Raw genomic sequence first — 18,867 nt, 5'->3', positions numbered from 1 at the left:
GTCCTGGCAGTGCTTACCTGGGGTGGCTTCCAGGAAGCATCCGGCAGGTCCCTCTGGCTCCTACCTAGGGTTGGGTCAGGTCGGGGAGGGGGTAGGGGACGCGGAGGGCTCTCTGCCCGCTGCCAGTGCCTGCAAACCCCGCCCCCACAGCTCTGATTGGGCAGGAGGGAGCTGGTGCAGCATGCAGAGGCCCCCTCCGCCTCTGTGCCCAGGGGCCGCCCACACTGCAGGCTTCTGCCAGCGGGCGGGCGCCGGGAGCTGCCCCAGGAAGCACTGCCAGCCCCAGGACTTTGGTGCGCGTGGTGAGGTGAGCGGTCCCCGATATCAGGACAAAGGGCATCCCGACCAATGTGGCGAAATCCTGGACGTTTTTAGATATTTAAAAATTCCTCCCGGACGGCGATTCAAGAACTAAAAAGCCAGACATGTCCGGAAAAATATGGATATATAGTAATCCTAGTCCAAACCTATACTGACCTAGTTACATGGCTGACCCTTTGGGGTCAGAAGAACATTTTTGTATATGTGAGCAGAGTTTAAAATAACTTCTCACTGTACTGGACTTAGGTGCTGATGGGAGCCAGAGAACTGGAATGCATAAAGGGGGCTGTGATTTCTTTTTTGCTTCTTGATAACAAGTGTGGGGGATCAGAAGCAGAGTTTGTGACTGGTTGAGGAGAATAACTTTAGTGTTACTCCCAAGACTGGTGGGTATCTGCTCTCCCTTTCACTGCCTGCCCTGACCTTGGCATTTCCAGTGGCGGCTGCCCTGGGCATCACAGGTCACACCAATATGTTGCTGGACTTGTTCTCTATCCCTGCTAGGAATTTTCTTCGAAAAACCTAACACAGCTTTTAGTGAGGGTTAGTACACCCAGTAATTATGATCAAATGAGAGAATTAAGTAAGAATTATTTAAGTTCTGTTAAGGTAAGTAGCCATGACTTCAGTGGAAAAGTGATCAAATTAAGGAGTAAGGACCAGATTTGTGTGTGTTAGAGCAGTTAAGATCCATGGATCCACCATTGAGATCTTATTTCAAGTTTGCACAGGTGTAATTGCTGTTAGAATTTAGCCCCTTGTAGGAGAAATTCTGCTGTTTTATGCCCTGTGACGTCAGTGGGATTTTTTACAGTATCAGAACACTCAGTTCCTTTCCAGGAATTTCCTTCTGCTGATGTGGGTTCAGCTTGCCTCCTTCTCAATGAAAAGCATAGTGCTCTCAGAGATGCTATTTATCTGGTCTTCACAGTGAATTCCCAGTCAGAGGGTAAAGTAATGCATATTCCAGACCACTGTTTTGATTTGTGTTACCATCAGAGATACCTACTGATGCCAGTGAAGAACAGGACTGTAATCCAGACAGAGTAGGATTTCAGAACTGGAGGCTCAGATTTGCATGTGAATTTGAAAACTAGAAGTGTTGTCAGAGAGAGTTGAGGCGACGCTAAGCACCCTCAATTCTTATCGATTTAAGAGGGTTGGAGGGTGCTCAGCCCTTTTCAGGAGCAGGCCATAACAACCTTATCTTTCCATGGTAAAAGCAGCTCCTTCCACCAAATACCCAGTACTTATAAGCACTTGCACCAAATAAGAGCACCACTTACTTGGTGAAAGTACTTGGAAGAAATGTAAGCCTTTGTCTTCCCACCATTCTGCAGCAGTGCAGTTTGTCAGCATCTCCATGTATTAAGAAAGCTAAAAAGGCACCTAACAGAAGTGTAAAAGCTACTTTGACAGCTCTAACTTTGACGTACAGTGAGCCGGATTCAACAGCCCTTGAAGTCAATGGGAGTCTTTCCTCTGACTTGAGTACGCTTTGGATCAAGCCCAATATGAATATTTTGTTGTGGTTCCCCTTCTAGGTCTTCTTTTCTGTGCAACAAGCAAGCACATTGAATAACTGCTTCATGCATATCCCACATCCTTCAGTCCTGAAACCCAATTTTCATTATCTGCTTTTTTTTAAACTTCATTTTAGAGACAAGTTATTAATGTTTCAGGAAATCTCAACAGCTTGTAGGTATAATGAAGCAATAAAATTTGCTAGTAAATTCTTAGTTTTAACTGTCATTTTGCTCAGATTTATTCATTCATTCTGGCATTTGATTGAGCTGATTTTTATTACTTTGACTGGTTTGAGAGTACTTTATTACTTTGACTGGTTTCATTTGAATTAATCCACTACTTTTGTAATGACAGGTTTCAGAGGAACAGTCGTGTTAGTCTGTATTCGCAAAAAGAAAAGGAGTACTTGTGGCACCTTAGAGACTAACCAGTTTATTTGAGCTTGAGCTTTCGTGAGCTGTAGCTCACGAAAGCTCATGCTCAAATAAATTGGTCTCTAATGAGCTTTTGATGGATATGCAGAATAAAAGACTAAGTCATCAGAAATAGAATATGATTTTAAGTTCCAAAAACAGTTTTCCTTGAAACATTTGTCAAGAATATGTTCTAGTCCCGAAGCTATGCTTATTCATATTGCTCAGAAACTCTTAATCACACCTCTTCCAGATAGTATTTCTTGTTTTAGGTGTGGGTTGCTTTGCATGTTTTGTTATTCATTCATCTTCCTTCTCCTAGGGGAGTCCTTTCAAACCATATGTTTGGTGGTAGTGCATTTTGTAAGTGTGCAGCTTTTCACAAAAAGCTCTTATAAAGAGAATTAGATTATATTGGCAACTTGTAATCTTAAAAAGAACAGCTGTTACTTTTTTAAAACTGTAATAGAATTTTTTGACACGTGGGTTGGTTTGCAAATACGGGAGAGCTTTCCTTTTTTGTACTCCCCATGTAGGGTAGTCTGTATGTTAATCAAACTTGAGTTTTATGTCTTGAGTTTTATGCTGTCTGCTAAAGATTCTGTAAACACATGTACCTTTGATTTTAAAGGAATGCTGTGTACTTAAAAGTCCTATAATAAGAGACAAATGTCCACATCTACGTTGAAAATAACACCTTCCAGCAGTTTCCAAACTTTATTGGTTCACGTATCACCTTTAAATTGTTGTGAAGTGAATTGATGAAACATCAAGTTCATATATCACCAGTGGATGTACTACAGTTTGGGAACTCCTGCTTAGATTAAAATTGAAAGAACGTCGTAAAGTTTACTTTAGTGTTTGTGGCTTTGTTTAATTCTTGCACTTTTCCTGGCTTCAACAAAGAAAGACTAGGCAATTTCATTTTCACTTTACATTGTACTATTCAATACTGCCTTGTTTGGACAATAAGTTAGGAATTAAAATTTTACCGGAACAGAACAAAGTAAAAAAACATTGAAAAGGCGGTTCTGATTTTACATCGGATGGCCACTAACTACATTCATCCTTTGAGAGATTCAGGGTAGAATGTTTAAGTATGTTTAATTGACTCAGGAGCTAAGTTCTACTGAAAGTCAGTAGGATTTAGGACCCCAAGTGCCCTCAATACTTTTGAAAATTTTAAAGCTTTTATTCTAAAAAGAGGAATTTGCATTAAAATTGAAGTTTTAACCAACAGTTTGACAGTGTCTACAAAAATTATTCAAAGTGATATGTAATTTTAGCCATGTGGACAGAGATGAAGAATTAAAAATTTAGTGTGATGTGAATTTGCTACCTTTGCTGAAGAAAATATTCTGTGTAGTGGACCACTTTTTCCAATACGGCATGTTAAAGAAATGTATAAGTCTCACAATAAGAAATTTTTCTCCATGGATGACTAATAACTGATAATTGTATGCAGTGTTGTAGCAATGTTAGTACCAGGATATTAGAGACACAAGGTAGGTGAGGTAATATCTTTATTGGACCAACTTCTGTTGTTGAGGGAGACAAGCTTGAGCTTATACAGAGCTCAAAAGCTTCTCTCAGCAACAGAGGTTGGTCCAATAAAAGGACACCTCTCCCATCCCATGTAATCATTTTTATCATAGAGACATGTGGATGATCAAGACTGAGAACAAGTGCTACCGTAGACAAAGTAAAGAGTGCAAATAACTTGATGAACACTCCCTCTTTGGCTTTGTCCTTTATGCCATTTTGGTGAGTGATGTTTTTGGCAAGTCTTTTTTAACGTCCTTTCCATCTCTTTATTTTGTTCTTCACTTTGAAGTCACTTTATCCACAAGGCCATTGCACATCTATACCATGAAGGTCTCAGTTTTCAAGCTTGACCTGGGGCCTGTGGTTTTTAGAAGTACTAATGTAAAATTGGAAAGCTTCTAAGACCATTAACACCTTCCACACCATGATTTCAGTCCCTTGGGATGTGAAATCTGACTTTTTTTTTCTAGTTTTGAGGATACTTGACTCTAGACCAAATGTGCTTCCTTCAAAAACACAGAAAACTTTGAACAGCTCTATGCAGTATGTAGCTGCTGCAGCAGCTATTAGTCTGCTGGAAAAGTCCCTGTCTTCAACATTAACTGGCCAGCATATATCTTATAAGCATAAGGATTACCTGACAATGGGATACATAGGCTACATCCTTATGAAGAATGTAGCATCTATATACTTTTATTAAGCCCATATTTAGCTAGGATGATGCATGGAACACACTGGAAACCATGCAATAAACAGTGATAATGCAAGAGATCAAATTCACACCACTGAATTATCAAATCCTACCAAACGAGAAGCCGCTCATCCCTAGTAGATTGCTGCTGTCATGACTGAATGAAGCTATTGCTTCACAATGGCAGCTTAGGGAGCAGTTATCACCACTCTGGCAACCCAAGGGAAAATACTGCTTCCTTGGTGGCCGAAAAGGGGCTGCTTTTCATTGGTCAGGAAAACGGAAAGGGAAGGAAGCAAGCAAGCAATTTTTAAAATTTGGATCCAAGTACTATATGTATTATATTTAGGCTGTCAAGCGATTAAAAAGATTAAGTGCGCAGTTAAACAATAGAATACCATTTATTTTAAATATTTTTGGATATTTACTACCTTTTCAAATATATTAATTTCCTTCACAACACAGAATACAAAGCGTACAGTGCTTACTTTATATTTATTTTTGATTGAAAAATGTGTTTTTTACAGTGCGAATATTTGTAATTCACCTCATACAAGTACTATAGTGAAATCTATCATGAAAGTTGAAATTACAAATGTAGAATTATGTAAAAAAAAACTGCATTCAAAGATAAAACAATGTAACACTTTAGAGCCTACAAGTCCACTTAGTCCTACTTCTTTTTCTGCCAATCACTATGACAAACTAGTTTGTTTACATTGACGGGAGATACTGCTGCCTGTGTCTTATTTACAGCGTCACCTGAAAGTGAGAACAGGCATTCACACGGCACTTTTGTAGCTGGTTTTGCAAGATATTTATGTGCCAGATGTGCTAAACATTCATATGCTCCTTCATGCTTCAGCCACCATTCCAGAGCACATGCTTCCATGCTGATGATGCCCGTTAAAAAATGTGTAAATTAAATTTGTGTCTGTACTCCTTGGGGGGAGAATTGTATATCCCCTGCTCTGTTTTATGTGCATTCTCATATATTTCATATTATAGCAGTCTCGGGTGACGACCCAGCACATGTTCGTTTTAAGAACACTTTCACAGCAGATTTGACAAAACGCAAAGCAAGTACCAATGTAGAGATTTCTAAAAATAGCTACAGCACTTGACCTAAGGTTTAAGAATCTGAATTGCCGTCCAAAATCTGAGAGAGACAAGGTGTGGAGCATGCTTTTAAAAGTCTTAAAGAGCAACACTCCGATGCGGAAACTACAGAACCCAACCCCCCCAGAAAAGAAAACGAACCTTCTGCTGGTAGCATCTGACTCAGATGATGAAAATGAACATGTGTCAGTCTGCACTGCTTTGGATCGTTATCAAGCAGAACCCATCATCACCATGGAAGTGTGTCTTCTAGAATGGTGGTTGAAGCATGAAGGGACATAGGAATCTTTAACACATCTGGCACATAAATATCTTGCGACGCCAGCTACAACAGTGCCATGTGAATGCCTGTTCTCACTTTCAGGTGACATTGTAAACAAGAAGCAGGCAGCAGTATCTCCCGTCCATGTAAACAAACTAGTTTGTCATAGCGATTGGCAGAAAAAGAAGTAGGACTGAGTGGACTTGTAGGCTCTAAATTTTTAGACTGTTTTGTTTTTGAGTGCAGTTCTGTAACCAAAAAAACCTCAGACAAAAACCTACATTAGTAAGTTGCACTTTCACGATAAAGAGATTGCACTTCATTACTTGTATGAGGTGAATTGAAAAGACTAGTTCTTTTGTTTATCATTTTTACAGTGCATATATTTGTAATCAAAAATATAAAGTGAGCACTGTGCACTTTGTATTCTGTGTTGAAATTGAAATCAATATTGAAAATGTAGAAAAACATCCAAATATATTTAATAAATTTCAATTGGTATTCTATTGTTATAAGTGAAATTAGTATAGTTAGGGCTGTCAGTTACTTGCAGTTGACTCACGTGATTAATTTTTTTGAGTTAATCGTGATTAAAAAAATTACAAACTTTAAATTGGACTAATTCCATCTCCAGAGTGATGACTGTCCAAAGCACTTTAACTTTGCTCTTGTAGCTTGAACCATAAGCCATAATCAGAAGAACTCTGAGATGGAACTGTAGATCTGTAATTCACAGTTGCCAGTTGTGGATAGATGGATAGATAACAAGAGAAAGGACAAAAGAATTTGGCCCACTATGTTTAAAATCTGACTAGAAATCTTTTAGAGGATCAAACAGTAACCATTAAATCTGCTATGTATGTATGTGCAGGCCTGCTTATAGAATTTTAGAAGTGTTACAGTAGTTGGCAAATATTGACTTTTTTAATGAGAACTGGTATCACACCATAGTATGTGAGATGTTGCGAGTACAGGGACAGGCTGCACCAACAGGAGTATCTGGAAAGCAATGGTGTGGGACAGTAACTGCTGGTAAATTGATGTACCACTGCATTTACCCATCACATAAATACAAGTGTTCATATTAAATCCTGCTTGACAAATTATAGTGGGCTGGCCAAAAGTTTGTATTATAATTATTTCCCACGTGAGATGCTAGCTCAGTCCAATGTGAAGGTGGAGAGCACCTGATGCTACTCCGTTGGCCCCTATAGCCAGCTTGAAAGTGGTGATGGCACACTTCCCAGAAGGAGCCACATGTCTAGCTCTTCATGACTGGGAGGATGATTTATTATTTGTATTACCATAGCATCCAGGGGTCCCATTCACCTCATTGTGCTAGATGCTGTACAAATGCAGACCAAGATGACTTTCTATCCCAAGAGGCTTACAATCTAATGATAAGACAGGAGACAGATGATATAGATGGAGTATAACAACAATGAGACAGTATTGGTCCTCATGATAGGCAATGGTCTCTGTACACTAGCAACCTAACTTGTCAAGGGCTTTGTTAGCATCACAGCAAAGGAGACTTGAAGAGAGATTTGAATAATGGATAAAAGTTGCGGATATTTATGTGGAACACTGCCCAATAGCAAGGGCAGCATGAGAAAAAGCACTGAGGTGTGTGTTTGAAAATTTAACAAGTGGGCAGTGAAGGACAGCATCATGGGCCAATTGCAGGCGAGCACCGACAGCTCAATAGTAAATAAGAGACAACTGATAGCATGAGGATTGACTATGAAGGGTCTTAAAAGTAACTACAAGCAGCTTATGTTTGATTTAATAAAGAATATGGAGCCAGTGGAGGGATTCAAAGGGAGGGGTGACATGATCAGTTGACAGGCATGGGGCAGAAATCTTAGCAGCAACATTCTGAATGGATACAAGTAGGGAAAGATTGCATTTGTCAAGTCCAGAGAGAAGGATGTTGCAGTAAAAAAGACAAGAATTTTGGCTGCATAGATGGATGTACTTTGTATTCTGCGTCTTAGATGTTACACAGAAACAATGAGCAAGATTTAGATATAAACCAGATGTAAGCACCAATTTGAACATGATACTCAGATGCGTACCTGAAGAACAGGCAGGATGGTGCCTGATGTCCAGAGCGATTGAGAAAAGAGTAGGAGGGAGGGCATGGGCAGGAAGATTAGGAGCTGTGTTTTAGCCATGTTTAGCTTGAGCTGGTGGCTAGATATCCGAGACAGGACAAGATTTTAGTCTGGGCAGGAGACAACAGGCCTGGAGTAGGGAGGTAGATCTGCGGTATCAGCATAAAGATGGCAGTTTAATATATGCTTGCAGATGATATTACTCAGAGATAAAAGTACAACACTGTCACCTTGAATGGTGGATAAAGTAAAGGGCCTCCAATGAATATCCAACCCAAGTGATCTGACAATCAGAAATATTTTTATAAATATGGGCTCAGATCACTCAATTACAGCTCAGGAGTTCACTGTGCAATTCTACACAGGGGTATAAAAACAGCCTTTGCAGTCTCTGGCTGATCTTTTGGCATAGTTTAGGACAGTTTACAGACCCCAGGGGCCCTTTAGCAGCCACATATCAGTGAAGCATAGGATAGCCAGAGCTACAATGCCATGACTATACCCCTTACACTGGCAGCAATGCAGCTGCTTTGCACTGCACCTTAGGATCTGGTCCATATTCATAATTCTGCACTACTATAACACATTAGTGAAATTGTGAACTGACAAGTTAAAGAGATCCAAGCATGATCTAAAGGCAAAGATTATGACTTAAATGTCATGTTAAAGATAACTACTGGTTAATCAAAATAAGTTACCCTCTTGATTTTCAGAGATGACAAAGGTTTTTTATCTTAAAGTTGAAGGATTTTAGGACTAATTATGTAAACATGAAACCTGCCTGCACAGAAGTGATTTTTATACATTCTTAGAAAGAGTAAAGTAGCATCCTATTTTAGGAATATCTGCTTGTTTGAAAAAATAATGCCTTATTTCTAAATGAAAGTGGAGTCATTTGCACTCCTAGAATGTTGTAAATTAGTATTTTGTTTTATTGTAGAAGACTGATATATTAATATAACAAGTACTGTATACGACTTACAGGTTTTAAATGCACAGAGAGCTGGATACAAGGCAGCTATAGTTCACAATGTTGATTCTGATGACCTAATTAGCATGGGATCCAACGACAGTAAGTACAGGTATCACTTCTCTCCTTTTGAAAGTTATTCCACCCACTATAGCATATGGTATTAACTTCATTATAATCAGGAATTCCCCCTTGTTTTAATGTATTTAAGATCTTAGAAGCTGGTGTGTGAACGTATGTGCCTGCTTATATATGGTATTTGCACAATTATGGTGTTTGTGTTCTGTGCAAGCATTGTTCTGTCTATTCTCCTTGTTAAAATTTTGGTTCAGCTTTTCCATGGAAGTCAAGTGGTTAAAATTTATGAGCAAGAGGAGTGTGATTGGCCCAATAAATAGCTGGAATGATGTCAGTTCTTGTTTGTTATTACTGAAGTAGGAATACAGCAAAAATAGTTACTGGTGCTCCATGGGATGAGGATCCAAAACATATTGTAATTTTTGGGTGGGGAGTCTTTTTCCATGCTCACTGTTCTTTGCACAGTTGTCTGTTCACCTAAATAACCCCCAAAGGATTAGACAGGTACGTACATTTATTCCAGTGAAAAACTGAAGGTATTCCCAGAACACAGCATACAAGAGGTATGATTCCAGTGTATTCTGTTTTGATATGATACATTCAATAGGTAGTAAGTTGAGAACATATTTGCAAGGTGGCTGAAATGTCAGCTTCCTCTCGTGATATGTATTTCAGTGTTTAATGAGAAAGTGTTCATGTGATTTACTGTTGAGGGTTTAAAATATTCTTTATCTCTAAAGTAGCACACTGCCACATAATCCCACTGTTGCCAAGGAAAAAGTATTCAATTTCTATTATTGCATATTTTGGATAGATCCAAAATATTGCTTCTGTCTTTAGTGCTGTTAATTTTCTGTGATATTTTGATCCTTTTTCTTCACTTTTCTTCAGCTGATTGAGTACTGAACAGGAGCATAACTGTGAACAAACACTATTTCCAGATAAAGAGACACCTTTCAGTGAGCTGAGAAATTCACTTTCAACAGACAAAACACTAAATTGTGGGAAAGCTGTAAGAAGTGTTCTAAGTGAAATCCCCAAGCATGTGATGCTTGCTTGGTTTCAAGTTTAGCTATAAACTCAAAATGCAAGAGAGGTTTGCAAGAAACCTTTGAAACAATTTCAAGTGACCACAGGCCATTATACGTTTTTTGCATTGCAATCAGAAAAGTATGATTCCATACTGGGAAACCTGAACACTTTGATGTCAACCAAATTTCACTGGAACTTTGGATTCATTCAACTTTGAAACTTAAAGTCACAGGTGCAAATCCACATGAACTGAAACCAAGTAAGCAAACCCAGACAGTTCACACAGCTTTACTTAATACATAAATGAAGCCTGCCTTGTTAGCTGCCCTACATTTTGCACCTCTCTTTTAATATGTACCTTTATATATTTACTTGAGTGGCAGCCTGTAGTTATAGTTATGGCACAGGACTGGGAGTCACCTCTGACACTTCAGGCCTGAAGTGTCAAACTGAGGATCCAAAACTGGAGTCTGCTTTTGAAAATTTAGACCTGAACCTTTCTACACTTCTGTCTCTCCATCTGTCAAGTAGGGACTGGTATGTCCCTTTCTCACAGGGCCAAATTCACTATTGACTTAAGCAGTTGCCATTCCATTGACTTTAGTGAAATTGAATCCGCTTGGTGAGTTGTTCCTCCTATGTGTAAGACACATTGAGATGGACCATAGAGTAGCACAAAATGTATTATATGGATTTATTGAGTTAGTAGAGCACTACAAAGCTATTTCTATTTCAGATGCACCATTGACACCTCAAAGTGTGTAAGAATATTATACAGTTGAAACCCTTTCCATTTCAAACCTTATAATATAGTATTAACTCAAGACCAATATTTATATATTTTCTGAAATAAGATGAAGCACTGTTGAAATGAACTAGTGTAAGTTAGTAGAGCATCTATAATTTTGTTTCCTCTCTTTCACTTGGTTTTTTAAATACAGAGAGTTCCCCACCTGAGGTCAAGAGAAATGTTGCAAGTTTTTGTGATTGCATTCTGTGATGGGGGGAGGGGAGGGAGGAGGGGGCAGGGGGATGTTGCTTTCCTTCAGTCAGATTTCTTGTGAGACATGAGTAGTGAGGTTGGGCTTGCTCATTCCCTCCTTTCTACTTTTGGACTTTTTCCAGCCTAAAGTCATCTCCACTGCTTTCATTTAGATGAAAATGTGGAAAATATAGGACCAGATCCTCAGCTGGTATAAGTCAGTATAGCTCCTTGAAGTCAATGAAGTTATGCCAATTTATACCAGCTGGGGTCTGGCTATAATTAGTAATGCTTTGGTTAAACTGTAATTTACCAAAGGATTTCTTGTTATATTAAATATTTTTGAAGAATTATCAGTTGATGTTTGCACAGACAGCGTCTCTAAGATACCACTACTAGTAGCACAGGATATCGTTTTGTAGATGGACACTTTAGTTAACAGAATGTATTAATAGCATATTGTATACTAAGTCTATCTTTGAAGAGGTCTCCACCCACTGATTGTCTCATGAAGTCTTCATGGCTCTTTATAAGACAATCTTAATTATTGGTGTGCCCATAAAGACTGAGTTCTGTATGTCAGTACTAGTCTTTTGTTCTTTTTATGAACAGTTGAAGTTTTAAAGAAAATTGATATTCCATCTGTCTTTATTGGTGAGACATCAGCTAATTCACTGAAGTATGAATTCACTTATGAAAAGGGGTAAGTAATTATTTACCTTTTTAAATATGTAACCTAATATGCAGTAACATCATTCCTTGGACGGTTATCACCTCTGTTTAACCTTTACTGAAGATCAAGAATTTTTTTCTGGATGAAATCCTAGCCAAACTGAAGTCAATGGAAGGCTTGCCATTGACTTCACTGGGGGCCAGGATTTCACCCTCTATACTTTAAACATTGACTGTAGATGCTTGATCCCTATGAGATTATGTGGTAAGTACTTTTAAATAAATAGATGCTCTGACAGAGTGGCCAGTCTAAGAATCTGAAATTGCGAAAATAAAAAACAAAATCAGACTTTTCAGTAGTTCTTTACTTTAGGGCCACAGTTGTTATGACTGGCTGCAGCAAAGATGTAGTTGCTCTTAAGTTTTTAAGTTCCCTTGAAGAATGCTTACTGAATACTATTTATTGAACCTGTCAGCCTGACTAGTACTTTGGCAGGCTTCTTGAGATTCATAAGATATTTGTGGCCACTTTCACATTCTTAAAGGATATTGCACATTAGAAATTATCTTAGGGGAAGCATCATCTAAATTTCACATTCAGCATGTTTACTCAAAACTAAACTCATGTGTTTGTCAAACTTTAATGTGTATTTACTATAATTAAAATAATGGTGTAATCACTGATAAAGTTACACATATATGAATTTATGATAAAAATGCTCACTTATTCATACTGATGGTAGGCTGGCTTCCCTCCCCCCCCCCCCCCCCCCCCACATTTTTCATCCCTGTTGGTCTGTCAACTGAAAAACTTAGAAACCTCCAGCTGTACTTTTAGATCATACAAAGGTAAACAGATACCAACCCCAAACATCTTCCAATATTAGCCTAATATAAAATCTTATACAACTGTAATTAAAATTCTCCAGTCCAAGCCCAAAATCCCACTCTTCACCATGACGACTGAAAATTTAAAAAGTTACATGCCCATCCAGTAGCATTATTTTCTCTGAACAAGCAACATTTTTCAAGGCTGTCCTAAGAGAAATAGGCCTAAACTGAATTTTAGTCACTCAGTTGGATAGTTGCTACAAAAACACAAGTCTAAACAAAATTCTTCCTCCTGGTTTCACAGCAGCAGCACGTCCTGCTGACATGAGAGACTCAACTTTGTAAGGACCCAACCTCAGGACTCTGCTGGATAGACTGTGGGAGTGCAGGTGACATACGAGTTTGTAGGGTAGAATGCTAACTACCCTAGTCTAGCTAAGCCCTTCTAGCTATTGTAGCTACGTTAGTACTGAAGTCAGAGGAAAGTCTGTTCTACTCTCCAGGATACAGGGAAAGGTGCCACAGAAGTCGGGGTGGTAGTATCAGGCAAATGGAATAGCAACATAAATTAAGATATTGGCTTTGCCAGTTCTTGGAGGCTGCAACTCACAAAAATGAAGCATCATGAAAGTAAATCTATATGTGAACTGTAGAGACTATGGGAATTACTGTACAGTTGAGTCCTCTTACAGTCTGATTGAATGGCACACATGAGCCATGCTGCTAACTGTTTCACATCAGATATTGTTTTATGGCTCTATGTTATTTCAAGGCATTCATGGGAAGGGAAACAAGTGTTTGCAGTCACTGAATATTGATGGAATATATGAAATCATGCTGGAATATAGGTTCTCTCTTATACTTATGTATCTTTGCAGTTTTACTACAGAAAGATTTTTGAATTAATGCAGCTGTAATAAACACGTGCAAAGCTTGCCTCTAAAATTTGAGCTTAGTTTGGCAAGATTACTAAGGTTTACAAACCTTTCCACAACACTAGGCAAGTTTTCAGTAGCTTGGAAGGCTGCATAGTCCAGTGACTGGTATATGAGAGTGAGTTACAGGGTATCTGTTTTTTTGTTGTATAACTTAGGTGAGTCACTTAAACATGGTATAACTTGGGAAAGCAACTAAAAATTGCACTTGGGGTTCTGTGTTTTTTGTCCCTCCGTTATTTTTATTTCAAGTATGCTCTGTCCACATATGAAAAGATTTTTCCTACTTGCCATTTCTGCAAACTCAGCATAGGATATAACTGCCAGGCTGAGTTCTTTCCTGCTTATGACCAGTATCTGAGACTTTGTGAGCCAAATTCTGCAATCCGTTTTAACTGTGCAGTGTCATTGTCTTCAGTAAGGTCAAACGATTGTAAATGCCAGCAAAATATACCCCAGGATAGTAAACAGTTATATTGACGATTGGAAAGGATCCAACAAAGGGGAAACGAAAACACAACCAAAATATGTCTCTCCCCACACCTACCCTCCTTTAAGACATTCACAGGAAAGGAGCAGCCTTCAAGTTCAGAAAGTCCTTACCTCAAGGCCCAGGTTCAGTTCCTCAGAGAAAATTTCCCAGACCTGAAGAAAAGCTCTGTGTAAATTCAACAGCCAATAGAGTCAGTCCAATAAAAGATACTATCTTCACCCACTTTGTCTAGTATCCTGGGTCTGATAACAGTTACAAGACTGCATAGGTCTCCCAGTTATTCATGCAAATTAGCAAGGTTCTACTTCGTTAACTAATGAGGAGACAATGACATTTAAAACTGACTCATTCTAAAACAGGTATACAGAGTCTATTTTCAGCTGAATGTCTTCATGGTGAATTGGAATGCACATTAGGGGTAAAACCCTGGCTCCATTTAAACCAATGGCAAAATTCCAATTGACTTCATTGGGGCCAGGAGTTCAACCTGATAAGTATATTGATTCTAATGATTGCAGTTTTACCTATTTATTTCATTAGTATTACACTGACTGTGTTGACCTTTTAAAAAAAAAAGTGGCTAAATATTTTCATATTATAGATACTCCTTTTATGTGCCCGAAGATGCTAATTTTTCTTTTGATGACTTTACCCTTTTGAATTTCTGTTATAAGCGTCACTGTTTGTTAAAGTTTAATTCATTTTAAAATTGTTTTTCTTTCCCCCACAGTGGCCATATTATGTTAATCCCAGAGTTCAGTCTTCCTTTGGAGTACTACTTAATTCCATTCCTAATTATAGTGGGAATCTGCCTTATACTCATTGTCATATTTATGGTAGGTGTTGCTCTTTAATCTTTTTTCTTCAATAAAACAAAACAAAAAATTACAGGACTGTGGCCAATTGAAATGTGTATGGCCCTGGATGCTTATTTAAAGAAACAAATAAAGTTTCAGGTAGTATTTAAACAGATTGTACTCACCTTCAAAACTTGTGTCATTCAGTTCATGGTAAGAATTCGAAGCACCCTCTGTACCACAGTCCTGCTTTTCTTTATTTGTCAGTCAGCAATCTTCTTTGTTTAAAGGGAATCAAAGCCATAGCAACTGCCCTACAAAAGGAGTTTCTCTTTCATGCTAGCTCTCTTTAAAGTATTGTTCTAGCTCAATGAATGAGAGGAGCTGCAGCAGCCAGCAAGTATACTAAGTTTAGTGTCATCCTAGGACCCAGTTGCACAGGGAATATCGCCACTGAATTCCTCCTGACTGGAGACCAGTGATGTGCTGCAAATGTTTTAACAAGGAGCTTGTACAAAAATATTCCCCCTTAACCTTGTGATAGAACTTGTCTCCCAACAGTGTATATGTGTTACAGATAGGACATTATATGTTATATAGATATTATATAGATATTTGTCTTATATATACACAACTACACCCCCTGCCCCTGAAAAAAAATAATCCCGATTTCTCACTCTTGCTGTTTGGTCATCCTAGAGCAGGGATTGGAAACCTTTGCCATGCGGCCCGTTAGGGAAATCCGCCGGCGGGCCAGGACGGTTTGTTTACCTGCAGCGTCCGCAGGTTCAGCCGATCATAGCTTCCACTGGTTGCAGTTCGCCATTCCAGGCCAATGGGGTCTGTGTGAAGTGGCATGGGCCGAGGTATATGCTGGCCACCACTTCCCGCAGCCCCCATTAGCCTGGAAGGGCAAACCACAGCCAGTGGGAGCGGAGATCGGCCGAGCCTGCAGTCGCTGCAGATAAACCATCCTGGCCCACTGGCGGATTTCCCTGACGGGCCGTGTGCCAAAGGTTGCTGATCCCTGCCCTAGAGGGACTGGGGAGACAATTCATTTAAATAAAATACTTTCCTCTCTCTCTCTCTGATGTGCCTATTGTGGTATCTAACCATAACGAACAGCTCCAGGTGCCAAGCATACTAAGTGCCTCATGCTGGGAACATTTTTTATTTTGTTCCTGAAAAGTATCCTGAGTTGATTAATAGTCTAGCAGAGTGTTCAACCTTGGGCTTGGGGTAAAGACCTTGTTAGAACAGCTGGGGTGGGGGAGTGGGGAAGCCTTCCCTGTGAATACTTTTGGAAAATACCTGACGTCCGGTGCAATCTGGTACATTGCAAAAACAAAAGACTTGCTCTTCAGAAACATTCATGAGCCCCAGGGGTAAGCCATCTGTGGCAGGGATGATTTAGTAGAATACAGAGAGGGAGGGTGAACTCCATCAGAAGCAGGGAAACCGTCTCAAGCTTCCTGTCAGTTTGGCTGAAAATTTTTAACAAGGGGCTGCTGAGAGCGCCTAAAGGTATGTCTACACTGCAGCTGGGAGCTCCTGAGCAGACAGACTTGCACTTGTGGGGCTTGAGCTGGCATGCTAAAAACATCAGTGTGGACATTGCAGCTCAGACTACTCTCAAGCCCCTGCAACCCACCCTCCACCCCCATCTTGAGACCTGAGCTGCAGTCCAAGCCCTAACGTCCACCCTGCTATGTTTAGTGCACTAGCGCGAGCCCCCCACTAACACAAGTCTGTCTACCCAGGCTGGGAGGATCATTCCCCTCTGCAGTGTAAACATACCCCGAGAGTCTCCTCAAGTAGATCACTGCTCCTCCCAAAGAACTGAGCTGGAAGCTACCTATGATTTGAATTTGAACTTTTCAGTCCAGTTCTTAGCAGGAATTTTCACCCTGGTCTGCAATACAGAGTTAGGTAAACACAAGGCATGTTACGTCAACCTAACTATGTAAGTGTCTACACTAAAATTTCACTCCTGACGATGTAACTTGCCCACTACACAACTTAACTCCACTTCCATGAGAGGGGTATAGTCAAGGTAGTTAGTTTTACGCAGTGTGATGTAGACACTGCGTTGCTTACATAGATTGTTGCTCCCTTTCAGAAGCTGTGCTACAATGCCCCACATTAACGGTTCAATCAGCTCAAGTGCTCCTGGTGAGGATATGCACTGCCAATGCAAGGAAGAAATTACTGCAGTGGCTTTACACCAGTGTCAGCTAGGTTAACAATTTTGTAGTGTAGACATGCCCTTCAACTGGGTGAGTAACTTAGAGACTCGCTCCCCAACTGTTCTCTGATCAGAGTCTCTGGTCATTCATAATTCTCCTTTTCCATAAGAAGCAGCTTCCACATCAAATGCACTATGGTGCATTTTTACAACTCTTTCAGTGATGACTCATGTTACATTGATGGTTATTTTAGTTATTTTGAATTATAAATTCAAATTAAATTATAATTTTAAAAGTGCCTGTCCTTGGTTGTAGGCACCTTTGGCACCATTAAAACATCAGTGACATAAAAGATTAAAACTTTTCCTCTTCCCAAATCCAGAGAAGAAGAAAATAACCAACCAGAGATTACCTCAAGCCCAAACAATACCTTGCCTTACCCACAAACACCAGCCCTCATTTTGTCGTTCTTCCCCCAATAGCATGGGTAAGTAGATAATGCAGTGTGACCTGAAGGTCAGCAGATTCAGATACTTCAAGCCAAGGGGTTAATAAATTCCATGGATGGTGGCCCTCATGGAGAATGCTCCATGAACAGCCTTTTCTCTTAAATTGTCAGTGCTGCAGCTTCAACTCCAGCACCTCTGTTCATCTGCTCAGTGTGAAGCTGAAGTTCAAAAAAGCAACCAAGATGTTAGGGTGCATAAAGAATGAGATGGAGAACAATACAGAAACTATTGTAATACTATTATGTAAATCAGTGGTACTAGATTTACATTTCATCTACAATGCTGTGTGCAATACTGGTCACCCTATCTCAGATTAGAGGGCATGGAAAAATCCTCATATGAAGAAAGATTGTAAGGTAAATAATGCTAATCTTTTCAAAGGAGATGAATAAGTGGATATGAGAAAAATACATAAAATAATGAATGGTCTCTAGAGAAAATAGATTATGAGCTTGATTTCAGTAGAATGAGAATTTCACCCCAGGTTTCCATCATGGATGCCTCATCAGTAGAGATTCGTTCTTCTTTAAAGGTGCTTCTTCATGCCTTCTTGTAGACTTTTGCCACCAATTCAGCTGCTCATACTCCATCTTGGTGTTAGAACAGCTCTAAAGCTTCCTTGTGAACTTCAGGGAAGTCTTCTTCAGGGCAAGAAATTAACTTCTTTATAGACTGATTTATGTAGATCAGCAAGGGACAAGACTGATATAACAAAAACCAGACTGAACTCATCAAAAGGCCACATCTCCTTAGAATTGCAGCTATTACCCTGACAGTAGAAAAGACAGGTTTCTGCATTACAAATAACATTAACCGTGTTACAGGAAATATATGTGGAATTTTCTTGGGATGGCAGCAGAATATCCAAGCAAAGGCCATACATACAAGTTGAACAATTTGTCCTTTTTAGGTCTGCCCTTTAAGTGTAGGACCTATTGATGTCGATGTAGAAAAGGTCAATGCTCTGAATTAGCACAGTTTTATAACAATTGAATGGGATAGCAGCACTGTGATGGTGCCTAACTGACACTTGCTGAAATGAAAGCCCTATCCTGCATGATTTTGGGACCAAACAACTGTCTGTGCAAGCCTTAAGGGCTAGACAGGATTACTTTTGGGGAGCGAGGCACAGCTGAGGCACTGTGACTACATCCTCTGAGTCCCTTGCTCAGAATAGCCGAACTGCTCTGCAACACAATCTTCTTGGGCTACAGCTTCTGTTCTGGATTCTTGTGGGGGGGATGAGACGTTCCACTTTTTCCACCAATGCCAGTTAGAAAACTCTCTGTTCTGGAGCTAGTTTTTAAAATCTTTTTGGCCTTCCATATAAGGCATCTAGTTCTCTGGATAAGGCAGATCTGAGATCCTGCTTAAGTCACTTAGCTTC

The 18,867-nt window shown here is 39.6% G+C and overlaps 1 protein-coding gene across 6 annotated transcripts in view; it reads left to right on the top strand.

Annotated features, from left to right (window-relative positions):
• The window catches only part of RNF13 (ring finger protein 13), a 103,491-nt gene that overhangs the window by 56,448 nt on the left and 28,176 nt on the right, over positions 1-18,867 (top strand). For all 6 annotated transcript variants that reach the window (XM_048863824.2, XM_048863825.2, XM_048863829.2 and 3 more), the window contains 3 exons: positions 8,980-9,067; positions 11,670-11,760; positions 14,719-14,824. In XM_048863824.2, coding sequence (XP_048719781.1) covers positions 8,980-9,067; positions 11,670-11,760; positions 14,719-14,824 — 285 coding nt within the window. The remainder of the gene's footprint in view (positions 1-8,979; positions 9,068-11,669; positions 11,761-14,718; positions 14,825-18,867) is intronic.

This window comes from Caretta caretta, chromosome 9, assembly GCF_965140235.1.
Source record: "Caretta caretta isolate rCarCar2 chromosome 9, rCarCar1.hap1, whole genome shotgun sequence".
NCBI lineage: Eukaryota > Metazoa > Chordata > Testudines > Cheloniidae > Caretta > Caretta caretta.
The sequence above is the reverse complement of the archived record's forward strand: the minus strand, read 5'-3'. Positions and strand labels throughout refer to the sequence as shown.